General features: G+C 49.4%; 2 protein-coding genes across 7 annotated transcripts in view; one reads left to right on the plus strand and one right to left on the minus strand.

The window, feature by feature from the left end:
- ST3GAL3 (ST3 beta-galactoside alpha-2,3-sialyltransferase 3) overlaps positions 1 to 23,371 on the plus strand; it is a 148,064-nt gene extending 124,693 nt beyond the window's left edge. For all 6 annotated transcript variants that reach the window (XM_090146553.1, XM_090146557.1, XM_031600981.2 and 3 more), the window contains 3 exons: positions 2,128 to 2,274; positions 9,418 to 9,564; positions 20,086 to 23,371. In XM_090146553.1, the coding sequence (XP_090002679.1) occupies positions 2,128 to 2,274; positions 9,418 to 9,564; positions 20,086 to 20,175 (384 nt within the window). In that variant the 3' untranslated portion in view covers positions 20,176 to 23,371. The remainder of the gene's footprint in view (positions 1 to 2,127; positions 2,275 to 9,417; positions 9,565 to 20,085) is intronic.
- On the minus strand, positions 23,226 to 25,929 carry LOC149916869 (uncharacterized). Its single transcript, XM_090146558.1, has 2 exons — positions 24,821 to 25,929; positions 23,226 to 24,271 (listed from the first exon to the last, which is right to left on the minus strand). The coding sequence occupies exon 1, from the start codon at positions 25,662 to 25,664 to the stop codon at positions 24,870 to 24,872; it is 795 nt and encodes a 264-aa protein (XP_090002684.1). The 5' UTR covers positions 25,665 to 25,929; the 3' UTR covers positions 23,226 to 24,271; positions 24,821 to 24,869.
- Positions 25,930 to 25,963: the final 34 nt, after the last annotated feature.

A 25,963-nucleotide genomic window follows, 5' to 3' on the forward strand; every position in this document is an offset into this window, starting at 1 on the left:
TCAGTAATTATAAGCCGGGAAAACAGTTTTTAGTTCTTTGTGAGGAGGGAAAATCCCAGGGTTTTTGCCTACTTTGTAGGTAGAAATCTGAGAGCCATCTGCTGAGAATCTCCATCTCTCCCTTGGATTGTTTTAGAAATGAGATGGTGAACATGCCAAAATGAGAGATTACCTGAGATGTCCTTCTGTATGCAAAGGGGATTAGCACCGAAAAGTTACAGGGAAGAAAACAGAATGAGCAGAAATTAACACTGAGAGGACAAAATAGAGCAATCTGAGATGGCTGAGGAAAGTGGCCAGGGAAGCAGTCTGGATGAATGACAAGAGAAACAAACACACCAATGGGACCGAAGTGGGCAGGTTATATTCTAACTGCAGCCAGCATCTGTATTTGTGTCACACGTGCATTAAACTAATCAGCAGGAGGACAGGTTTGGTCCTAGCAGCTCACACAGCACTGGGAAAGCAAGCCTCTGTGGTATGTGTTGTTTAACTTTTCTGGACAGCTCAAGCAACAGAAAGGATGAAAATCTGAAGCCTTTCTAAGCTTTCTTTTTATTTCTTTAGCATTTTATGTGCAATGTAAACTCTCTTTAAAGCCCAGAACTTATGTAGGCTCCCTTACGAAGTTTGGATCCAAGCAAAAGGCAGGTTTTGTCCACTTTAAGTAGCTTGCAGCCCTTTTTTTTTTTTTTTTTTTTTAATAGTGTGCAAAATTTAAGCAATGCCATATTTAGAACTGCATGTGAAGCCTTAATTCAACATATAAATTTATTTTAGTTTCGGGGTCACACGCTATTTTTCCAGGGAGTGCCTGCTTAAACCCACAGTAAGATGGTTTCATTGAGTGAGAAGCTATGCAAGATTTTTGTTTATGGTCTTCATTTCTGTGCGATGGCGAGCATGCTTAATACAAGTGGAATCTGCAATTTCTTTTTTTCTTCCCTGGAACTGGAAGACCTTTGCTTTACATGTGCCTTTCGGAAATTCCGAAGGTTTAATATTTATCCATTTTTAAATGAATTTTCACAAGGAGGCAAAACTCAGCTGATATACCAAATCCCTCAAATCCATTGGTTAAATGGATGTAGGACTTTATTAACATTTCTGAAGTTGATTTTTTTTCCCTTCTTTTTTTTTTCTTGGAAAATGCTAGGATCATTGAACAGCTGAAAATGTGTTATATTGGAGAATGTTAGACTACTCTGACCTCAAGGCATTCGTGATAATTCAACTGTGATGAAAATACATGAGTGTTAATTAGAATTTTTTTTCCATTTTGGTCCTGAGAGCACTTTGCAATTGTCAAAGTGCAAACTTTAACTCTTGGGATCTTTGTTGTGGTCAGCAAAAGTATATTGTGTTTGGGCAGCTTTGAGATTGGATCAAAATAGACGTTTGGTTGTCTTAGACTGTTGGTCTGGATAAGAATGTGCATTCTGTCCTTGAGGAAAGGACTCGAATTTCCTCATTGAGTTTGCTGAAATGTTGCCTTTTTAAGGTAGGAAGCATCTCCCAAAAGTTTCATTCTTCAGGATCTGAAATTCAGTACTGGGAAAACATAAAGAACATACTGAGTTGTTTTTTCTCCTGCTCTATCGTCACAGCCTTCACAAGTCAAGATGGACCTTTATAAGCTTGTGACTTAATTCACCAAAAACATAATGGTAACAGATCTAAGATAAAGCAGGAAGCATGCAGCTCATATGCAGCACTGTGTGCTCGTGTTCTTAACAACATTTGTTTTCCAAGAGTGCATCCCCTTGTGGGCAGGTGGGACTGATCACAGTGTGTGCTGAAATGCTTAAGCCATTAATCGAACTATCTGAAGTGCCATTAAGAGTGAAATTGTGGCACCAAAGTGGAGGTTAGCTAACTGAAGCCCAGGCCGCTCTGTTTTCCTTGCACTTGCCATCCAGACTAGCTCAAGTGCATCTGCACATGATGCTGTCACCCCTCCAGGGTGTACCGTCCCACTGTAACCTTATACTGGTGCCTTGTGGCAGTGAGCAGTGACAGCAGGAACTGCTGCCAGAAGTGCATTTTTTGAATAATAGCAATCTGCTATTTTTTGTGTGTTGTTCTTCACTGATTTGTCATTTAATTTTTTTCCCTTTTTGTTACCAGAGCGCCTCTGATGGCTTTTGGAAGTCAGTGGCGACCCGTGTCCCCAGAGAACCTCATGAGATACGTATCCTGAATCCCTACTTCATCCAGGAGGCAGCTTTCAGCTTCATTGGACTGCCTTTCAACAACGGCCTGATGGGCAGAGGGGTAGGTATAAAAGAGAGCAAGCAAAACCAAAGTGGAGGATGAGAACAAGCAGCAGAGTTGGCTGCCATAGTTCTTTTCCATTCAGCCTCCTCTGTTGGACATTGAAGGGAAAGAACTTTGGCTCCATTACCTGAAATCACTGATATCGCTCATCCTGTACTCTAGGTTTATAGTAAAAGAAGGTGAAGGTTGGTTTATGAGGCCCACGGTAGGGAATTCTAATATTACAGTGACAGGTTTTAGTTACAGAAGCTTGCAATAGAAAACAATGTGACAGTTTTAGGTCCTAGTTACAAAACACCCTCATGATCCTTCTAGTATCTCTAGCCTCCAGCTTTTTAGAGTATTAGTGTGGAGTAGGGTTTTCTAGAGTTCTGATTTCTGGACATTGCAACTCTGTCCTCAGAGCCTGTTTAGACTTGCTCTATCTAATATACCAACCATTAGAAAAAGCATTATTCAGATAGGAAATTACTCCTGTACACGCAGTCTGGTTGTTGGTTGAGACCACACATTATGTTTTGGGGCCCATTAGCATAGCTTACAAATCCAGCTGAGTGTCACTGAGGGACATGGTTAGTGGGCATGGTAGGGATGGGTTGGCAGTTGGACTGGGTGATCTTAGTGGTCTTTTCCAAAATTTATGATTCTGTGATTATCCCAAATGTTCCCCTTAGCTAGGAACTAATGTGCTTCACCTCTCTGCATTCTCCAATACTTATTTTTAGAAGGATGCGGTCTTGATTTGTCTTACAGAAAATCAGGACTGATGCCTTAATGAAGGACAGAAATCATCAGACCTTTGCCTTTATTTTCTACAGATTTGGTTTTATTTTTAAACACGTTATTTTAATACACAAGATATTACTTAAGCTGAGAGGAGAAGAGAGAAATCCGGAAATGAAAATGCTGTGAACTGAAGTTTATGAGGTTTTGATAGGTTGTTTAACACAGATCAGATTGGGAAATGAAGGCAGCTTAATTGAAACCTGATGTTTCACTTCATGAAAGTCTATTTGAGCATTAAAAAATAGTTTATGGAGCCCTAAGACAAGCAATCTTTACCCATGACCCCTGCTAGATTGTGTAAGTTGTAGTTTGTTCCTTGAGATGGGACAGAAAGAGCTCTGCAGGTGCAGGAACATGTGTGGAGCTGACACTTGAACAGACCCTGTGCTGTCTGGGCAAGGATGGTCTGACACAGTGATTCAGTTGGATGGGGCAGGTTGGTGCCTCCATGTCGAAATACATGGTGGTGTAATGGGCAGGCTGCACGCAGGGGGATCAGGGCAGGGAATGCCTTTAGTAATCAAGACCAACATGAAATCCTCACAAAAGGCAGTAATATTCCACTCCTTTTTGGTTCTGATGCCTAAATAAACTTCAGTGTTCTTCCTGCACACCACATATGGTAACAATGTGCTGCCAATTAACTTTGTAATTTGGTGGCTTTTTCAGCAAGGTTGAGGAGAGCTAGTAAAATAGTTCAGGGCTGATCTCAAAGCGTTTTTCTCAGGATTCAATAAAGAATGAATGTAGTAACAACCTCTGCTTTGATAATGTAATTTGGGCCAGATGGTTCTGGAGGACAGCAGCGGGGTACAACTCAGATGTGCACTTAGATTGTGCTTGTGGTATTGGTATCTGGCAGTCAGCAAGGAGCAAACCCAGCCATCCACAGTGAGCAGTGACTTTTCTCTGGGACCAGCAAAGCTTGTCAGGAGTTTCCTCAGCCCATTTACCGAAGTTTTCAGGAGAAAGACAGATATTTCCTACCATGCATGGGCTTCTATCAATTGGGATAAGATGATGATAAAGAAAAACTTCAGTTTAGGACCTTAGTAATGCCTGGGGAAAAAGAAAGACATGTCAGTGCCTGAAGCTGGTTTAGTACAAGAGAGGTGGGCTAGTCTCTTTGATTAAAAAATCCTTTTAATGAGTGGACACAAGCTTGGCTGTCTAACTAGGCAGTGGTATACATATGTGGTTTGTGTTTAGTGTATACAGGTGTTTTGGGACTTGAAACCAGACAGCACTGATACTGCAGCTAGTAATTCTGGCACGTAATAACCTACCTTACTTTGCAGACAGGTTACTGGAGGGCAAGTATGAACATCAGTTCAATGGTGCCTTTGCCTATTGCATGTAGAACAATGGGATGGCTCTTGCTGGGGTGCTTTTTGCTCTGTATCGAGTAGTTCTTCTCACTCTGTAGTGCTTGGAGCCATTGGAGCAGTGACTTTCTGGCTGCTAAGGAAGCCTGGAAGTGTGTGGGTGGCCGGCAGGGCATTTCAGGTGCACCCAACCTGCAACTTGCTGAAGGAGGAGCCAAGAGCAGCACCATAGTAAGCCCATGTGCAGGATTGTTTTTGGGCACCCCATCTCTGCAGAGTGCTGATGCTGGAGCACACTCTTCATGCCCCAGGGCATCTCCTGGAGAGCCCTTTACTCTGGTAGGCAGCTTTGCAGCTACTCTGGCTGGTCATAAGACCCTTTCTTGTTACTAGCACAGGGTCAGAAGGCACATCTGTTGCACGGGCTGGGCTATGAACACTGCAGTGTAATCAGTCCACAAGATACTGGGGAATGGGCACTCAGAAAAGGCATTACAGGGTAGCAGGCAATTGCATACCTCATCTACTCCTTAGTAAGTGCCTGACCATGTGCTCCTACACATGATAGATGGAAAGTACCTGAAGGGAGTTCACTTTTCAATGAAAGAGTTGGCCATGAACTGCTATTTAGCATGGGATGAAGCACATTTGTGGTCACCACAAAGCAGCAGCTAATGTAGGAAAATCACACCCTTGCTTGCCCTCTGTTCAATTATTGGGTCCTTGAGAAACACTCTGCATAGCACGGGACTCTGCTTTATGGCAAATGCTGAATCAGAGCTCATATGTTTAGGTTAGATGTGGTCAAAGGTGCTGGCTCAGGCTAAGTTGCACAGGAGCTCAGCAATTAAATGGCAGAACTGAAACCTGCTGGGCAGCATGTCACATCTCCAGGCTCAGGTCCCTGGCCCTTCTGTTCTGCTCTGCTGCAAACTGCCAGCTCTGGAGGCTTCCCTCCAGCTCACAGCAAGTAGCAGCTAGGGGAGGTGAAGGAAAAGTGTTAGAGATGCTCTGTGCTGTCTTTTGAAGCCCAATATTGCAGCTGACTCTGTGCATGGATGGAGGTAGCTATAGAAGCTCCTGTGACAGAGACCACTCTGCAGAATGGCAGGCACTTGTCTTCACAATAATGCTGAATTGCTTTTTATAGCATATTTCCAAACCTGCCAGCTAAGGGAATCAAAGAGTATGTTTTGGGTTGTTCCTGTGCAAAAACAAATGAACAAACAGAAGATGTGGTGAATGTTCTGTGTATCATGGGGTGGCTTTTATAGTTTCACTCTGTATTTTTTTTGTTCGTTTGTTTTTAAAGCTTTATTGCTATTAAGTGATCAGGTCTGCAACTGATAAAAGCAAGGTATGAATTTTTCCCAGATAAGTGGTTTTTCAAGTTTTCCCTCAAAGAAATTAATGTAGTAGTCAAACCAGTTTGAATATCTAGCTGCAGTGTTGTTTGGGGGATTTTTTTTCTTTAGCAACACTTACCCTTTTATTTAAAATGGTAACAATTGGAGTAGTCTGAACAACCCAGTATGCCTTACCCTGAGCTAAGTGAAATCCCATAAATAACTGGAATTCATTTAACATATTAGGGGAGTCAAATATTTCTAAAAACAGATTTACAGCAGTCATTTCCTTCCAGTCCAGAAGGCAGTGACACAGGAGTGACCCAGGCGTGGAATGAAAATCAGCCAGAGACTTTCACATGCAGGGAGCAGTCACAGCCCCTGCCTCTCCAGCACAGGGCTGTGAGGGGATGCTCAGTCTCCTCCCAAAGGAGGGCTGGTGTTTCTTATGCTCAATGTTTTCTACAAACATGTAGGCTAAGCATTTTTAAGCATGAACAGATTTTCAGGTATACCTCTTGGTTACTGCCAAACCACTTGGTTGGAAGCAGTGTGCTGCTTGGTGATGGAGGAGTATCTGGCGTGCACTGAGCAGGATTATGAACCCTCAGGGATGATGCTGGGATTTAATTCTTTTTCTCTTAGCAATGGCCTACAATAGCGAGAAGCCTACTCTGTTATTTGAGAGAAGATTTTTTTTTCATAACTCAATGCAAGAGGTGTGGTGGTTGCTTTGGTATTTCTTTGGGGCACGGCACAAGGGTGTGTGTGCTGAGAGAGCACTGACGCACCATGCAGGGCATAGTAAGCCAGGTTTGGTGCACCATGTCCACGATGCCTAACTTCTTTTGGAGTGACCTGTCCCCCAGCCTGCCCCGAAGGTTGTATCTGCTTCATTAGATCCAGAGTAGAGCTTAGCAATCAATATGTCTGCACACAGTCAGGAGAGATGTGTCCCTAGGTCCTACAAGGCCTTCTCTTGTTTGTGCCAGCAGGACATGGGGCAGCACTTCATTTCCAACAGAAACTCAGCAAGCTGACACGGGAGAAAACTGTTCCGTTTCTATTGTTGAAACCAACCCAGGACCAAAGCATTCTATTGACTTAGTAAAGACGTGTAGTTAACCATCAATCAAGCTTTTACACCTCTCATACTGGCTCCTTTTTATTTTTCCCCTCTCCCAAAAGTCTCCGTAATTCCCTAGTTACTGTTTAATCTGTCTGATGGTCATTTGCTTTTTAATACAAGCGAATGCCCAGTTTCGTGTATTTGCCCCATATTGTGTGCACGCAGGTTTTCTACTTGTGTTCTCCTCTTAACAGGCACTGTTATCTGTGCCATTTGCTAAGGGTGGGCTCTGCCGCAGTGCATTCACTGAATAGCAGGGATAATAATTTTGGCAGAATTTTCTAGGTGGTCCTCTGCAGCCCTCAGGGATGTGACTGCAGGAGCAGCTCATGAAGCTGCATCTCAGCAGTGAGAGTGGGATGGACACAGATCTTGTCCCTCAAGGGGAATATGTGCACCAGCTGTACCACCGTAACGTTAACGTAGATAAGGTGTAGCTTAATTAAAAACTGCCATCAGATCACCAGTTTCTGAATGTGATTCTAGGGCAACACACAATTATTTTGCTAAGGGCACAATTTGAACTTCTGATAGTGTACGACCCAGACCAGATGGATTTGCTACAGTTATGGTGGTTCGGAATTCTTTGGTATTTTAATCATTCTGCAAAGAGGAGCAGGCGGTACTGAGATACTGCAATGTTGGGAACCATTAAAGACCAGAAACAGATTAGAAAATTATCTCCTGTGTTTTCATAAAAGCCATTGGAGGATTTATACATAGAATAAAGTGAAACAGGTATTTGGTGAGCAAAGGGAAAGTTCAGTTTTGATTTCTGTTATGAGTTGCTCCTCAGGCAGAAATAAGACTGCTTGAGAGAAAGTCGTAGTGGTTTGGCAGTTCTCCCATAAGGTTGGGTAGAATGATTAATTCTCTGTGGTTTGCAAGACTCACATTAGAAAGTTAGCTCTTGAACGTTAACTTGGCCAATAAAATTCCCTCCAGGCAAAGACCCTGCGTGTCCCCAGAGCTGTACCGTGGGAATGGGCCCAGAGTAAGTGTGGGTGGTGTCAGCACTGCCGTATTCCCCAACAGTGACCCATTCTCAAAAACATAACTGTTTCTTTGCTGTGTTTTGGACACTGTAACTACAGCTCAGCTAGTTTTGTGGCACATCCACATATCAGCTGATGCAATCCAAATGACATCTGAGTGTCATCTCCTAAGTAAAACATAAAGTTGACAGTATCTGCATTTGAATTGCCAAGCCTGGGAAGGCAGGATATTCTTGTGCATTCTGAAATTCAATGGACTTTTCTTATCCTTGTCCGTTCAACTATTTCTATTTTTTAAAAAAAACCTATTGTTGAGATTTTATGACCAATTATTAACAATTAACTGAAGCAACTAGAATAAACCCAATATTGTTTGTGGTAGAAGCCTTCAGTATCGATTGATATCAAACAGCAAAATGGCTCTGTCTTTTCTTCCTGACATCTAGAGCCGGCCCAGAAGTAAAGTCTTTTCAGTTCAGATGTGCACAATTACAGTTGCACTGCTCATGTTCAAACTTAGTGGTCATTTATTTAGACATGAGGGGTCACTGCATTTTTGCACATTTGTCTTCAAATTAGAGTAATTTCAGTGTATTGTAGTGCATGCATAGGTTGTCCTCCCAACTCTGCTCATCTCAGTTAGGATATGGATGGAGTTCTCTGCTTGGAAGACACCGGTCTCAGGACATGATCAGACAATCAGAAGTGAGCACAGGAGTGTGCTGCTTAAAGCTGGTTCCTTTGAGTTAGAGGCAGAAATTCAAAGCATGTCCGTCTCCAGAGTTCTGTGAACGTCAGGTGAAATGCAATGGCATTGCTCACTGGTACCAGGAAATCTCTTTTACCTGCGAGATGTAAGCTCATGTTTGGCTTTTGCATCTCAGCTGAGAGGCTGTCACCCCCAGTGACTGTCTGAGCATGTCTTCTGTGTTCGTGATACTTTTGATACGGTGGTGTTGGATGAATCTACAAGTGAAGATAAAATATGTGGGTGGATTTCTCAGCCTCTCCCTAGCCTGTGGGGTAAAGCTAACTCAGTGGATTGATCTGGTTAAAGGGGAGTTAGATACGTCTGTGAGCTAGTGTTCAACTCTGGAAATGCTCATCCATCACTGCTGTCATGTTCATCTGTGCTCACTAGAGCAGCTGCAGCCATCCGGTGGCACTGTAGGAGCCAGATGAAATGGGGAGGGTTGAGGCTGGCATTTGCTCAGAGTGCTAACTAACAGCCTTCTTTGAATGGCTTCTAGGAGTCCAACCGTTTACATGTGTCCCTCTTCCCTGGAGAGATGGGTCTTGGAGTCCCAAACAAGAGCCACTGCTTTTGTGCTAGATGCTTTGCAGGAAGCTGACTAACACTAGATTTTCTTTGCAAGCTGGTAGGATATTGACTCTGCAGGCTGGCACTGAGCAACTTGTGTGCAGACGTAGCCAAACATTCTATTCTGTATTTTGTGCTTAGTAGCAGTATCTTTTGAACAGAGACAATAAAAGGGAATCTTTGATAACACAAATGACAACCTGCTAATGGCTTCCATTCCTGCTTTCTCTCTTCTCAGAACATCCCCACCTTGGGAAGCGTAGCAATAACCATGGCGCTCCACAACTGTGATGAGGTGGCGGTCGCTGGGTTTGGCTATGACATGAGTTCACCCAATGCGCCACTGCACTACTATGAGAACATCAAGATGTCTGCCATCAAAGAGGTAGGAAGCTCCCACTAAGCACGTCTTCCTCCCAAGCCCACAACCACCCTTACTCCAGAGACCAACTGGGATGGGCTGTGATGTTGAGTCACAGCTTTCCTGTGCGGGTCAAAAGACAGCTCCAGCCAGGCATTTGGACATAAAATTCTAGACATTCTCCCAAGCACAGTGTGTGTTTAAAACAGTTATTTGTACTGGGAAAAGTTCTCTGGAATGTGTGTATAATGTGATTCCATCTTCTTTGCCCAGAGAGCTGTGGGTGCCCCATCCTTGGAGCCGTTCAAGGCTGGGTTGGGTGGGATCCTGGGCAGCCTGATCTGATGGATGGCAACCAGCCTATGGTAGGGAGTTGGAATTAGATGATCTTCAATGTCTCCTCTAACCTAAGCCATTCTATTATTCTCAGAGTGGCAAGGAAAGTTTTCTATAAATATTACCTCAGATAGGATGAAAGGGAACAGATCTGCTCAGGGGTTAAGATGTGACCTGTTAAGGCTTTGTGATCCATTGTATTGCTCTCTAATCCACGGGTTTCTTTTGCTAGATGATCCCTTGCTCAGCCCCTGTGAAATGTGGGGGAGGTGAGATCAGCTTGTGCTGGCTCTCAGCTGAAGCAGCAGTTAGCTAGTGTAATCACATGGAGGCTGCTCCTTAATGCCAGCTCTACTTTAGAAACATTTTTGGTGCTGTCCTAGTGAGATGTACAGTGCTTTTAGAGGAATAGAAGCTCAAATGTTGTTATAATACAGCAGTATTTCAGATATGACCATTTCCTGTGCTGAATTAGGGCAAACTTTGGTACTGGTGTCAGCACCTTTTAGACTGGGAAAGTTTGCAGATTTTTTTAGTTGAGCCCTGTTGTTTCCAGCATACATGTTGCACAGGTCATTCTAAAATTGCTTCCTTGCCTTCACTGTCTCCTAGATAAGAGGAACTTTCTCAGTCTTACTCCACATTATTCAGTCAAGAAGTCAAGATGCTCAGAGGGAGGGAATGCTTGTGTTGTTCATTAACAGTTGCTATGCTAAGGCATTTATATTTGTTCACCTCAACCAGTATGCCGTTGATCCAGGTCAGAAGGGAAGCCTAGAAGTTGTATTTCTCTAATTCATAAGTCTGTACATGTCTTAGGGCTCTCAGACTGCAGGCTGCACAACCTTAGGCTCACTGGGAGGAATTAGCAATCAGTGCCTAGTCAGCTTGAGAAATTAGAAGATCATATCATTATGGTAGCAGTGAGGCTTTGGAACAAACTGAGTTTGAGAAAAGACCGTGAGGAGATCCCCATATATATTAAGCGTGATCCTGAGATATCTTCTGCACCTATAGAGGGAGCACAAAAATCTGCCTTGCTCTATGGAATAAGCATAGATTTAATCTGTCTTGGCAGGTGTTCATTTATGGGATTTAAGGGGCACATCCAAAGAGGAGAATCGTGTTTAGTCAGTACATACAGAGATGGCATCTTGTGAAATCCCTGAGCCAGCAGTAACTGAGGAATATCACTGTTGCAGTAGTAGGAGAGGTATCATGTTGACTTGCCCAGATCTGACTCTTTGCTGGGCAATTTGCTTATGGCCACAATAAGGAGGACTGTAAGGAAGACCCTTATGCCAAATCTCTCTTACCCAGTTGTTCTTCCTGTATCTTAAGGAGGCTATTAAGTCTCACGGTCAGCTCTTGAATGTGGGGGCACTCACAGCCTGTGTCCTGTGCCAAGACTGTTTTGCAGCCTGGAAAGTGTCCCTGATGTCAGAGTGGGAGCTGACAAGGATGAAGTCTTGCTCTTGCTCTTTGCATGGTTTGGTGGGAAAAGGATTTGGATGACATCTCTGGTCCTCTGCAAGGGAAGAGTTAAAATGCTCAAGGGCCTCACCTGGGAACCACTGATGCAAGTAACACACAACCTGCAGCATGCCAGAGGGAATGAGGGGGCTGCGGCACCCTGTGTTACTCTTACACTCACCCACCCCCTTGCTTCACAAGCTGACAGACATCAGCAGGGAGCAGAAAAGTTCTTAGAGGGGAAAGTCAGGAAGCACCACTGAGAGGAGTCTGCAGTGAGAAAAAAAGTACAAGCTCTGCTGTGAGTGAGCTTCCCATTCCTCTGCCCCTTCCCTGCCATCCCCTGCAGCACTATCAGTTCCTGCCGATGTGAGTGTGCATGGGAGCCTGAGCCCCATCACACGTGTGCAGGCTGCTTGGATCTTTGATTCTTGAGGCCAGCACCCTGAGCAAGAAGCAGAAGCCAGTGGAAGACAAGACAGGAGGGAGTCACTCTTGAACACAGTATGTGGTCTCAGCACGGCACAGTGCCGTAGGTGGGGGTGAACATGTGAAATGCAACCAGTAAGGTCTCCTAGAGAGACCAGCCTGTGCTGGGTTTGATGGGCTCTGCTGTCTGGAAGCTATCAGTCGTCATGCCCTAGATGTTCTGTACGGAGGTGAGGGAGCGTTGAAAGGTCCTGGTGAAGCCTCACTAATTCAGATGTCAGCGGGTTTGTTTCTACAGCCAAGGCCGTTGATGAGAGCTCTGCAGGGCTGGTTCTAGGAGGAAGGTTCCTGTTCCACGTGAAGGCTGGTTATCTGATCTGTTTCTGCCCATCTAATCCTCACATGCTCGCCCACAGTCTCCTCTTATATTTCGCTGTCCTGGTACAAGAAAAGCCATCTGTTCCCAAGTATCAATAATTAATGCTCCTCCTGCCCCTGCCCCTCCCTATGTGACAAATTGTTTGCGATATTGTGGAATGTGAAGAGCAGGAAGAAGATTGTATTTCTTTCTCTCCCATTTAATATTAATGGTAGCTGGTAATTGTTAGTCACCTGAGGGTGAAGTTGAAAGGTAAAGGGCACGACAGCTGAGTTGTCTTCTGCAGTTGTCCTCAGATAACTCACAAATGCAGATTTGCCCCACTCTAGACTGGACATGCTCTGCACGTTTTGCTCAGAGACAGCCCTGCGTGTGGTTTGCAAATCTGGAGGCTGACCTTGTTGGCACCTTGTGCCAAACCTCGCCATCAGTACAAGTGAAATGAGTCTGACCCAGAGCCAGGCTCCACCAAGGCGTTCATCTGGTCCATCTGCTCCTATACCCAAAGGCCCATCAGTCTCCATAACATTTTTCTCAGTGTTACCTTTGGACCTCCAGAACTGTATCTAGGTCTGGTTCATCCCACACTCTGGGGAAGCTGAAAGTGTTAAATAAAGGTGGAGACAGCAGGCGTTGTGGCTCGCTAATGGACCGAATACCTCCAGTTTCATGAGAAGAGGGCAGTCGTGGCCCTGGCTGGCTCCTGAAGCACAACCCCATCCCATAACCCGACCGGCGGGCTCCTTCAGCCCCAACTACTGAGCAGTATTCAGTGTTTAAGTCTCAGGAGCAGCTGCAGGGAAGCACTCCAGCTCCACCCTGAAACCATCACTGTCTTCACAGAGGAAATGTAAACACAACAGTGTGCTGGATCTGGAGATGCCACACGTGTGTGGCTTTGGAGATCCTCCCGGAAACATCCGTCGATCCCCTTCCCTTGCCCAGTGCCCGCAGGGGATGGGTCCCATGGCGAGGTGTGTCACTGAGTTCTCCTTGAGGCCATCTTGACATCTCTTCGGACACCCCCGAAACCCTGTGACTCATCTCCAAGGAATTTGTTCTGATTACATAAAAAAAGCCAGCAAAATGCGCTCGCTTGCTCACAGCTGGGCGGAGATGCCTCTCCCATGCCAAGACTGAGGTGATAAAATCTCTGTGGAAATGAATGTGATTTTTCCTGTTGCTCTGTGGCGGGTTGCATTTCCAAGAGTCAGAACAGGCAGCCTGAGTGCATGGTTCTGCTTAGTCTTTGCTTTCCCGGCTGGGGTGAAAGCCCTCCAGGCCCAGAACTGTGCTGTTATTGCTACTGCAGGAGGCAGCTGCCTCCAATTCTTCCCACATCTCAGACTCTGAGGCCTGAACAGTCGTTTCCTGCTCTGGAAGAAAGGAGAGATGCTAAAGTCTTGTCTAGAACTTCCATAGGGGTTTATGAGCTGTGTGGGCCTGCTGCTTTCCCATCTATTACTGAAAAACCGCTATGTGAATTCTTGCGCATTATTTTTCAGCTCTGATCCCGTCTTTCTCTTTCAAGTTACAAAATGTGGAAGGTTTAAGCTTGTCATCTCCCTTCATTTCCTATGTTCCCTATTGCCAATAACTTGTAACAGCTTTCGACCCTTGGCTGCTTCCCTGGATGCTGTACAGAAGATGAGCGAGCCCTTGCCAAGGTGTATGCTCACTTGATTCTGTTCGTATGGTGATGAGCTGTCGAGCTGAATTTTTTTTTTTGTCATTTATTGCGTTTTGATTTCTTGCTCAGGTCCCCTGGTGCTTCCTGCCTTAGCACTCCATAAAAACATGTTTTTGTCGCAGGTCACTGTCTGTTAATGTAGGAGAAGTTTCAGATCCTCATGGAGCATAAAGAAAAGAAACGTGGACATGGAGGTGAGGAAAAGAAGGAATCATTTTAGAAGGGAGTGAGCAGGAGGCTGTGTTAAATCAGCAGAACAAAGCTCCCAACTCTGTGAGCTCTGCTCTGCACCTGGCAGCACACACTGCCTTCCCCAGGCCCGGAGCTGGGATCTGCCCTTTAATCAGCACAGATCTGTCTGTGGCTGCCCACTGCTGTCCCCCTCAGCGCGGTCGCAGATCAAGCAGCAGTGCCGACGCTGCAGAGGTGGCAGTCCCTTTGATACAGCTGTGCCCGGCACCTCATGCCTTGCTGCCTGACCCAAGGGCAAGGCCACATGGCGCCTTTGATGGCTCCTTTCTGATGGCAGCTAGCTTCCCCTGTATTGTGGGATGCTGGAGGACACCTAACACTTCTCATTCAGTGTGTGTAAGGCCTGTCACGGGGCCCGGGGAGGTGGCCTGCAGCACGCAGTGACACACAGCTTTGTCTCTGTCTCTCCCCACCTCTCAGAATGATCCGCAAACATCACGTTTGGAGCCTCAGCCTATAGAGACACAAACAATAGTGCTTTATTATCATCTGGGCTCTCTCTGTGAAGCCGTCTTTTGCATTTTAAATGAAGGAAAGTTGCTTGGGAGGGGGTGACAAGGCTGCTCCTGGCCTCTGAGCACCTAAAAGTTTGCGGTAGCCAACAAGAAGAACAAAACTCCTTTGAAAGCAGGGCAGATGTCTGGCCTAGTGATTTATAGACTGAAAACACAACCATTCGAGCCCGGCTGATGAATTGCCATTGGAGTACAAGGAATGGTGCGCACTGAAATGGAGGTCAGCTCTGGAGGGGGAGGTTAGGGGCTGGGGCAGGGGGACCTCTGAAAGGGCACTGCTTTTTCTTGGGGCCCACAGTGATGACTGATGAGGTTTATACATTTTTGTCTTTGTTTAGAAGCCACCTGTTTGACAGCGTTTTGGCGGAACGAAGGCATCATATGCTGTTCCTGTGCATAAGGGCTGTGTCTATGCAGTAGAAGTCTAGAAAAGATTGGTGGGATAGCAGTCACTACTGCAGCACAGGTATCGCATTGTTCGGTGGGACAAAAATATGGTGATGCCTTTGGGGCATCACTGAGCCCTAACAGCAGGGAAGGGAAGATTATGGCATGGATAAAAGCAGAGCTAAGTTTTCATGAAGAAAAGAAAGGCAATAAAAGATCTACAGGAGTGTGTTGGAGCCCAGCTGCTGACCCCAGCATTGAACACAGCCCTCTGAGATGGGTAATGTCACAGTGGTACACCGAAGCCAGCACATTTGCCAGAGGGAGCCCAGGTATCCCCAGATTTCATAGTGCAGCTTCTGTCACCAACCACAAGGGGACAAGAAGAGCTGACATCCTTCCAGAGCTGATTTTAGCAAGCATGCAGACAGCCATTGGAAATAACCCTTGATCAACACCATCATTGTGAAATTAAATGGAAAGGCAAAAGTGGATGCACCAAGCAGCTCAACAACTCCTTGTAGAGGGGATTTGAAATTTTCCTTTTCCTTTTCTCCAAAGTGCAAAAATTGTGATTCATGTTTGTAGCAAAGAGAGAATTGATAGGAAAAGGTTTGAGATAAAACTTGCTAAGTTGCTTTGGATTGGGGTTGGAGGAGCAAGAGAGGGCATGAGGAACAGAGGAGACTTCACCTTATTGGACAGAAAGGACAGCAATAAAATGGAAACCAGCCAAAGTCAGGCTGATTTAGGTCATGCAAAGGAAAATGATATGGAAACAAGGAAAGAATTATGAGGGCTGTGGCATCCAGGGAGTGAAGGCGGCGGAAGGCACAGGGATTAAAGAGCCTAAGCAGGAGCTGTGTGAATGAATGCGTTACCTCTCTAAGAGTGACGTGGTGAATATTAGGGAAATGGTGACTTGTGGTGAGAATTCATAGGGACAGAACGTGACTGGGTCAGTAGTGAAAGGCAGAAAGCTGGTAGAGGCAATGCTGTGGGTGAGGAAACCTAGGACATCTCCATTCCAGCACTGCATTGCTGAGCCAATTAAGCCACAAGTCCAGAGGAAAAGGGCTTTCTATTGGGTTACATGTGGTTCCATAGGATTAGATTATAGTGGACATAATACCTGTATTTCCTTTCTTTCTGGGGGGGATGGAAGTGAGGTGAGGGAAATTTTCCTGTCAGATTCAGATCTCTCAATCTGACCTCAGAGGTGCTATTCAGAACTTCAGAGCAGAGTTTGAATGAAAGAATAATTAAATCCTGAAAGCAAACACAACACGGATTTACCAAAGGCGGGTTACAAAAACTAATTTAATATCTTTATTTGATTAAAAAAAATCATTCAAGGGACAGAGGAAGTGTAGTAGATCAGTCATCTGAAGTTCAGTTAAGCATGTGAAACTGTGCCACGTGAGATATTATTAGTTAAGCTTCAGAAGCTACGGGTTGGTGCAACACCTATATGTGTATAGTCCCTGTGAAGGAGAAAACAAAGAGCAGCACTCAATGGGAGGCTGGGAGTTCCCCCAGAGGAGGTCATGTGTAGTGTTTGCATTAATGGTTTTTGGCTCCGAAGGCAGTGGTGTGCGAGCGGAATTTGTGATGATACAAAACCAGGTGTGGTCAACACAAAGAGAATCAAAAGATCATCCAGGAAGACCACGGTTACCTTAAGAACAGGAGCAAATGGGATGAAACCTGGTAGTATGAATGGAGGCTCATTCAGTGTGGGACAAGAATAGAGATTTTGGTTCTATTTGAGAAAGCATTATTTGGCAATGACACGACAGAGGAGGGAAGTACTTAGATAAGTATTAATAAGTGCCAGGATAATTCAGGATGTGAGGCTATTGATATAGAAAAAAGGCAGATGCAGCTCTGGGAAGACTCAAGAAAGGGAATTCTAGAAAGAGCGGACTGCTTCTGTGTGGGTTTCAGAGATAAATGCTGCTGAGCTGCAGAAATACAGGGGATGCTACAAGTGAGAACCTCTGCCTTTAGAATCTACTCTGTTCCTTGAGTGCATTCCTTGTCAACTTTACTCACTCTTATTTAATCTTCCTAGTTTTTATGGTATTGCAACTTATTTGATAAGACATACTCTGAAGCCTAGCCATAGCCACAGTTGTAATTGATTGCAGATGGTGACTTACCTTCCTGCTGGGGTGGTTTCTGAAACATTTTTTTAATCTGAAAATACTCTCCTTGGCTTCATTGGAAGAGACAGAGGATGTTTTGGGCTTCCTTGTGGGATCATCAAGAAAAAAAGCAGTGGTTCTGCTGTATTTGCATGTAGTCCTGAAAGGTAGCTTTAACTAATGACACATTTAGATCTAATGACTGTGAGCAAATGATCATACATCAGACTGAGTGCAGCCCCTGTGGAACAGCCAGCCATAACAGTGCATGTGCCCACATAGCAGCTCTCCGCCTGCTGCTGTCGCCACAGAAAAGAGCAAGCACCACTAATCAGTGAAAGACCTGAAGCAAAGGAAATCCCAGCTGGTCCCCAAACAACAAGGGCTCTGGAGGTGCAGATTCACAGGGAAATAGCTGGAGTTTGCTACTTGTGATGCTGAGGTGTGGCTTCAGGATTTAGGGCAAGAGCTCTGGGAATACAGGAATAGGAAATGAGTGCACATGGGAAGAGAGGGACAGAGCCATCTTGTCAGGGCAGCCCAAGCACAGCTAGCATCCAAGGGCAGAAAAAAAAGGTTTAGTTGCAGCAGTGCTATCAGGAATAAGCTGCTGTCCTTGTGGCCACTTCATGTAATCCTCCTCCAGGTGTGGATTCTGCTGTCAAAACAAGTACTGCCAGCATTGTCCTGTCTGCGGAATCGCAGGTGATCAAAGCATTGTCTCTCCCTTACCACCCTGCAGCTTAGGACATTGCATCAGCTGAAAGAAGACCAGGACAGCTTGAGCACCTCATCTTACTCAACAAGTGGTGGCAAATACTCGGTGTGATATAGAGAACTTCCCCTACAACAGCCTTAGTGTGGTCCTGGCCCCAACGCAGACCTGTGCCTGTTGAGGGCTGGCTTTTATGGGATGCTGCTGGCAGCACCGTGCTTGGGGTTCTTTGCACTTTGTGGCGTGCAGCATGGATGTGGAGTATCATCTCTCTGCATCTGCAGCACTCAGTTCCCAAGCAGGTTTTGCAGTGCAGTTTGTTGCCTTTCCCCATTCAGCAGTGATGGGAACGAGGTGCTTGCCTCTCTCTGGCAGTTTTGAAAAATTTGCTCCAGATCTTTTTCCCCCCGCAGCCACTCACACTGGAATGCAGTCTCCTTCACTTGATTAGCTCTGTCTGTCAGTGGGGTAAGTCCCTCTCCTGCAATCAGTAACCTGAGCTGGTGTTGAAGACATGCTGCATCCCTCCTGCCTGTGGTGCTGTTGGGTGCACAGCACTGCACTGTGAGCTCTGCGGGTGCTCTTTGCAGGGGACAGAAGCCCATTCCTCTTCCTCTTTGGTCATATGTTCAACCACAAAACATTGCCACAGATATCAGTGATAGCCATGGATCAGGTGGGAGGTTGAATTTCCCTTACATGTGGCTTTCTGCTTGGAAACAGGCTTGTGGCTGGGGTACAGAGCAGCCCTAATGCTGTGAGCAGCTTGAGGTTTGTATGTCTGGCCAGCAGCCTGGTGTGCAGTGCAGGAGCCAGACCTGGCTGTGGTGTGAGGCAGTGCAGTTGTATCACCCAAAGTTTTGTCACCCACCTCCCGTACTTAGATTCCTGCTCTCCTTATGCCTTTCGCAGCAGCTTGCCTCCTTGCTTTGTGGCCTGAGCTGATGTTTGAAGTTTGCTCAGAAGTGGCTGCTGCTCCACTTTCCATGTATGTCACTGTGTAGCACAGGATGCATGGAGGTCATATTGGGTAAAACCAATTGGCTTCTCCCTCTGTCTGATGAGAAAGAAAGAAAGACACGAGAGAGGGATGAGCCTGTGCTGTCAGGAACAGTTGGGCTCCTTGATGCTCCAGGTGGGCTCTGAACAAGCCCAGCTGGATGCAAGGGAAAGAGCACTCACTGAGCTGAGGATCTCACAGCACAACCCCTGTGCCAGCAGACAGCCACTCGCTGTGCATTGGCAGCAGCACACACACACTTGGCTGCCTCTGCCGGTGCCGTGTGCTCGTAGCAAGGGGCCGTGCTGTCACTGCGGGTGCTGCTGCATGGCAGGGACCGTGCACGAGCCCCCAGCCGACCAAGTGCCCTCACTCTGCTGGTTGAAGCCATTTCTGAGGAGCTCTCCTGGAGGGATTTTATTCCAGATCTGATTTAGAGCCAGTAGTACCTGCTGCTCCAGTACCATGCTGGAAACGTGAATCCTTTCCCTGGCATTCTTGTCTCACTGGGAGATTTTGCGGAAAGTTGCTTTTCCCTGCTCTCTGTCTCCCCAGGGGACAAATTACTCACTGCTTTCATTAAGTGCTGTAACAGTACAAGCGCGGTGGGGTGGTGGCTGTGATCACTGCTAAAGCCTGCTGCAGGGAACGCATCTGGGTGGGCTGCCAACAGCTATAGCAATCACTGCTCCGAAACGCCTGGCTGGGAGATGTGACCATTTCACCCTTCTCATTGTATTAGCGTAACCTTTAGCATGCAATTTCCTGTTGTTAGGGCTGGCGGAGGTAGGACAGGGGCTGCTGCCCTGCTGTAGAAATCTAATGCTGAGGAGCACACAACACCAGGAGAGAACTCCCTGAGATCAGGCATGTGACTAACAAATCCTTAACACTACAGCATGAGCATCCTCCACACACAGATGGGTCTTAATGCTGTGCTGTTGGACACATGTTGGTATGTCTGCCCAAGGTGAAGGTACCTGAGATGCCCAGATCTCACAATGTCAAAAAGGTTCACCCAACCCCTGCCTCAGATACACAAGTCTGACTGCTAGCTTTATCTGCTTTTGATCAGAGAAGGTCCTTGGACTGCAAGGACTCTTCTGGTGGCACCAGGGCCTGTCACCTTGCCCTGCCCCAGCTGAAGCCTCCCACGATTTGGGGTGTGGAGCGCACATGGCAAGGAGAGCTGGTGACCTCTGTCTTTCCCATTTCCTTCTAGTCCTGGACGCACAACATCCAACGGGAGAAGGAGTTCCTGAGGAAGCTGGTGAAAGCCCGAGTCATCACGGACCTGACCAGTGGGATCTGAGTGGCTGCAGCCCGTGCCTCAAAGGGAGGAGAGGAAGACGCATGCTGCAGCTCTGGAAGCAGGCACTGGCAGCCCCCCACAAGAATCCCACTTCCCTGGAGACACACAGAGATGCCCAGGTGCTCTGGGAAGTCCCTCTCGCATCGCCGGGCAGCAGGAGGGTTGCATCTGCTGCCTCCAGTTCTGGGGCTGGCAGGAGGCGGGTGAGGGGCTGAGTGGGCAGTTCTTGAACTCTGCATCACAGACGGATCTTCTGTGTCCAGAATTAAACAGGAAAGACTCAGGAGAGAGAAGAAAGGTTTGTGAGTAAAGCGATTTGTGCCAAATGGGAAGTGACGCTGCTCTGAGGCAGCAGTGCCTGAATGTACAAAGTATTATTTTTTAAAAGAAACTCTGCTGAAATCATCCTAGAATTACCAAGGTGCAAAGCAAAGTCTGCTTGTGCACAGCCCTGCGGAAAGCTCGGCCTCTCCATACTCTGCTGCAGTCTCACCGCCCTCAGACCTTTCCCCAGGAAAACAAATCCGTCCAAAACGTCAGTGTTGTTGGTGCTGCTATAATTTAAAGGGAGGTTGGCTTTCCCTCGTTCTCCACTTGGAGCTTCTCATTGGAGATGAGCATGGGTTTGTTTTTCTGCACTTTTCCTCGCTTCCTACGTAGAAGCGGCAGCAGCAGCCACTCACTTGGCTGCGTTTTCCATAGCTGTTTGCTCTACCCTGACACTGGAACTGGTGGCTCTCTGCCTGCAACAGACCCACCATCCTGCCCGTCACAGCACTGCGGAGCCCACCTCGTTGTGCTCAGGGCTGTCAGGTCCGTGCTTGCTGTGCAGAGCCCTCGTGGAGTCCGTGCAGATCGGTGTCACCATTTCTGGACAGCATCCTGCTTTGTTTTTGTGGGGGAGATCAGTGGTTTGTTTTTTGGAAGGAGGTCAGATGCTGCGTGGGGATCTGAAGCTTTGCATATGAAGAGCAGGCCACCGAAGATGTTTTATGTTCCGGACTCGATCATGTTCCCTGTTTAAGTGACTTGTGACCTCAGCAATGATGGAGCCTGCTGGCAAGTGTGGGGGCCTGCTGAGAACCCTCACCTTCTACTTGGCCCCTGCTCACTTCATGTCCAAGCTCCTCCCGTGCTGCTCAAGCACTGCTGCTCCTCCTGCTCTCAGGAGCACGTCCCTTCCTTTGCTGTCTTGGTCCCACGATGCAGTATTTGCACATTTGATTTGTGTACGTATTTCAGAGGAGCTGGAATAAACTGAGCGCCATGGCTGAGTGCAAGGACAGCGGGATGATCTCGTCCACCTGCAGAGCATGGGCAGGAGGGGGACTGCCAAGGGAAACTGTGGTGTACCCTCTGAGCCTTGTCCCTGTGTCAAGGCCACCTCTGGGGCTGGTGGAGGTGATCCTGCGAGGATGCTGGCTGGGTCATGGTGCTGTATCTGGCATGGTCAAGGACTGCAGCTTGCCTTGCTCTGAGCTGAAGGGAGAACATGTCCCTGGTATGAACAGGAGATGCTCAGAGAAGGGCTTGCGTGGGCCTCTTCCCCACTGACTTGCCAGGGCTAAGACTCAGGGGTGTGCAGGAGAGGCAGGCAGTGACCCAGGGAATATAGGCTGCAGGAGGCAGAGGGATGCTGGGAGTTTCTCCCTTCCATTCTCCTTCCAGTTTCCCTACTCCTGTCCCCCTCCCCTGCCACTCAGGCACTCCCTGCTGCCTCAGGTACATGCTTGCCCAGGGTGCTCCATGAGGTGTCCAGCCCAAAAAGATGGGTCTTCCAGCAGATTTGGAGCATCCGCTCTGGCAGATAACTCACTTGGGTATTCTCCCTCCCTTAGCAATTTGTATGTGGCAGCCTGGGCCCAGGAACCATCAGCAGCAGAGGTTCTGCCACAGCAACAGTGCAGGTGTCTGGGCTGGACCTGGCCCTGAGCTGGACCCTAATGCTTGAACTGAGTCTTCAGCTGCTGTTGTGGGAGCCCCAGGGTGGGTGCTGGGCCCCATCCACGTGCTGCAGGAGCTGAGATGCCAGAGAGTAGGGAGCTGCAGCCAGGAGGAGGGTGAAGAGCTTTTGGTGTCAGTGCTGGGCTCCTCACTACCACCAGAGGTGCTGTGGAGGAGCCTCATGGAGACCTGTGATAGCATCAGTTTGATTCAGTTGGTTTGATTGAACACTACAAAGCTGTGGGGCACCATTATGTTCCTCACTAGCTCCAGGCCCAGGAGGAAGCTCTGCTTTCCCTGCCATCCCAGCTCCCCACCACGCCTGAGGACTGGTCGTGGTGGGAAGCCGTGCCTGCTGTGTGGGGAGGTGATTCTGGGCACCCTGCTGGGGCACCCAGGAGCTGAGCACATGGCCCAGGGCCATCTGCAAGAAGGAGAGAAGATGGAGGTGCTGGGGGACCACAGTTCCCCCCGTCTCACTGTCTCATTGACATTGGTGAGATGAGCGCAGCCACAGAACCCCTCCGGCCAGGCCCTGGGGGTGCTGCTGGCACATTCCACCTCCCATCCAGGAGTTTCACTCCTGGCAGCTGCTCCTTTGGCTGCCTCCTCACGTGCACCTGCAGCCACCTCCCGCCTTCCGAAACGCAGCAGTCCTGCCAGCTCAGAGCGGTGCACGGGTCAGGGTAGGGTCAGTGGGACGGATGCGAGTCTCGGCCTCTCCCTCACCATGACTCACCTTTTTCAGCTCGGAAAGGAGAGCCCAGGGGAATTCTCCAAGGCCTAAATATAGAGCGGGGTTGCCTGACAGCTCTGCCACGCTACCGTGCAGAAAGGCCATTGGGGTGGCAGGGAATCTGCCAGGGGAAAGGTCGGGACTGGGGAAGCCCCATGCCAGCAGCTGTGGCTGTGCTGCTGGTGCAGGGCCGGGGCTGGGGGCTGCATCAGGACTGGAGCCTGGTCCTTTGGTGCAGGCCATGCAGTCACCTCCCAGTTTTGGGCTGCTCTGCAGCCTGAGGTGACACACGGACCTGCTCCGAGTGCTGTGAGCTCACCAGTACTGTGCCACACTGAGGTACAACAACTCAATGAGTTTTTAGAACTAGTTTTAGTTTCTGCAGGTTTTTGTTGTTTTGTTTTGTTTTTTTAATTTCCCCTCTAGGCAGGGAGCTGGGAGTCTTGCAGGCTTTTCAAGCCAGCTTATGTCACATCAATTCAGTCATATCACAGAAGCAATAAAGCTATCAAACAAGTTCCAGTGGCCTCTTTCTTCTGCTGCCTGTGGCGGGCAGAGGGATTCCCCAGCTCAGGCTGCACCCATTGCCTTCAACTGCTACCTCCTCCTCCTGCCTTGTGACTGAGGGCAGAGGAGAGGGCTCAACATTGGTGCACATCATGTATATTTCAAAGCTGTTTGGTGTCCCAGCTGCCGCAGTCCTCTAGCCGAGTCCCTCTTTGGGTCTCCTCACGTTGGGGCTGCTCCCAGCCATGCAGCCATAGGGCTGGGTGCAGCACATCGAAGGCAGGTGTCCAGCCCGCTGACCTTCTCACCACAGCAGTGTCCAGGAAGGAAGCAGTTTAGGAAGCCGGGGGCCGATCTTGTGACCGACTCCAACACCTGCCAGGGCCCAGAGATGTGACCTCTCCTGCAAAGCCTGGCGGTTCTGGGGAGCTTCCAGAGCCATGGGACAAGTCTCATTGCTTGGGGCGACCGCTTCCAAGTGGGTGACAGGTCTGCCAGACACAGGCGGTGGCTTCCTGCCAGCACTGGTGGGACAGTGCAGGGACAGCCGGATCCAAGTGTGCGGCCGCAGGTTACAGATCCCTTCCAGTGAGGAGATGCACAGATCGCTCCTTCCTGTTCTGCTCCTCCTGTCCCTATAGGCAGATCCACTGCTGCCACCAGCCTGGGGCAGCCCAGATGTGCTCCCAGGAGCACAGAGCCTGAGAGTGGGGCGTGTGGGGACAGCCAGGTTGGCAGAAACAGACACTGCTAGTAGCAGACATTCCCAGAAGAGCCACGTCACCACCAGACAGGGACGATACAAGCGTCCGGTCCATCTGCGTCACAGCTCTCCACCACATGTGTTCTGTCACACCGCATCGTCTGCTGGAGCACGTCAGCCCCATCTGCCTCATGCACGGGTGGCACCTGCAGAGACAGACGTCAGAGCAGACTGGGGACATAGGGACAGCCCCAGCCCTGCAGGGCCGGTGCAGCAGTGACTTGGAGGCAGCTACTGGAAGCAGCTGGGATTTGGGCACAATGCTGAGAAGTGCCACCCGCTGCCACTAGGGTGTCACTGGGCTGTGGGTGACATTTACAGGGGTTGAGCAGGGAGTCAGGACCCCTGGTTTCTGGGATATCAGCCACAAAGGGTTAGGAGAGGACAGAGGCTGGACGCTGCCATCCTGTTACAAGGGACACCATGGGCACCATACAGGTCCATGGGCACCCCTCTGTGCTATGCCCATCTCGTGGGCGTCTCCCTGGCTCTTGCCCTACAGGCACAGCCAAGCACCCCAGGGCACAGCATGCCACCCATGAGCACCATTTCCAAGTGAGCATCCCCATCACCCCACTCTCCATCCCCGCAAAGCGGAGCAACCCATTCTCTGTCCCCTATCCCGTAGGGATGCTCCTGTATCCCCAACCCTGCTTAGAGGCAGCAGAATCCCCGCCACAGGCTGGGGGCAGCACCTCCGTGCCCTGTACCGCGTGGCCGCCGGCAGCAGGGACAGCTTAGCCCTCACACTGCCCGACAGGTGATGCCGCAGGAGGGAGCGGAGCTGTCATCCTCGCGCGGGATAATCCGAGCAGACGAGGCCGGGGCCGGGCTGCGTCCCATCGGCCCGCTCCGGCCCGGGGAGCACGTGTGAAGCGAGGCCGAGCGGAGGCGGCCCTGGGATTTGGCACGTTCGCAAGGAGCACTCGAGAGCCCCGGGATGGACGTGGAGGGCTCTGGGCGGTGACGTAAGGACTCGCACGGGCTCGGCTCGGCTCGCCAGCCGGCCCCCATGTCCCCCGGGCCTTCGGCGGCCCCGGCGGAGGGAGGCAGGGAGCGGGCGGAGGTAAGAGCCCGCGGGCGGGCGGACTCCTCCTCCGGACGCGCACGCGAGGCACACGGTGGCCCGAGGTGGCTCGGGTGCGCCGTAGGGTGGGACGCGCCGTAGGGACGGTCCCCGCTTGCCTCCCCCCGAACCGACGGGCCGCCCGTCCCGAGGGGTCCCCGAGTGCGAGGGGTCCCCGCGGGGCTGCTGAGAGTGAGGGGGACCCGCGGGGCTGCCCCCGACGCCGTGGGGCTGCGGCCACCCCACGCGCGGGGCTCGGTCCCCACCTCCCTCAGCGCCCGGGGAAGGGCTGAGTTCTGTCCCCGGGCTGTCCGTGCGTCCGTGCCGCTGGCAACGCGCTGTTGAGGCGTCCGTCCGGCGGTCCGTCCTGCGGGGGTCCGTCTGCCCGGTGGTCCCAGCGGATCCCGGTGCCGGCGCCGGCGCGGTGCGAGTCTCCCTCCGAGCTCGGGAGCTGGTGCGGATCCCGGTACCATGCGGGGTGCGACTCCTGCTACCGGCGGGGTCTCGTCCGGCGCGGGTCGGGGTCCCGGTGCCGGTCGGGGCGCGGTGCCGGTGCCCGCCCCGCCGGTCAGGTGACGGCCGCTGGAATTTGACACCGGCGGCTGCGGCGGGAGAGGGATGGAGCCGCCGCTACCCCGCACTGCGCGCCCGCCCGCCGGGCCCGGCACCGCACCGCGAAGCGCAGCGGGACCCGCGTCGCGATCTCCAAGGCGCAGCGGGAGCGGCACGGCGAGCGGCGGCGGGAGTCGGTGCCGGTGTCGGCGGGGCAGCG

Source organism: Phasianus colchicus, chromosome 9 (assembly GCF_987193195.1).
Source record: "Phasianus colchicus chromosome 9, bPhaCol1.hap1.1, whole genome shotgun sequence".
NCBI classification, from domain to species: domain Eukaryota; kingdom Metazoa; phylum Chordata; class Aves; order Galliformes; family Phasianidae; genus Phasianus; species Phasianus colchicus.

Excerpts from the sequence above, each read along its gene's own strand:
- LOC149916869 (XM_090146558.1), bottom strand. The coding sequence starts at position 25,664 with ATGGTACCGGGATCCGCACCAGCTCCCGAGCTCGGAGGGAGACTCGCA.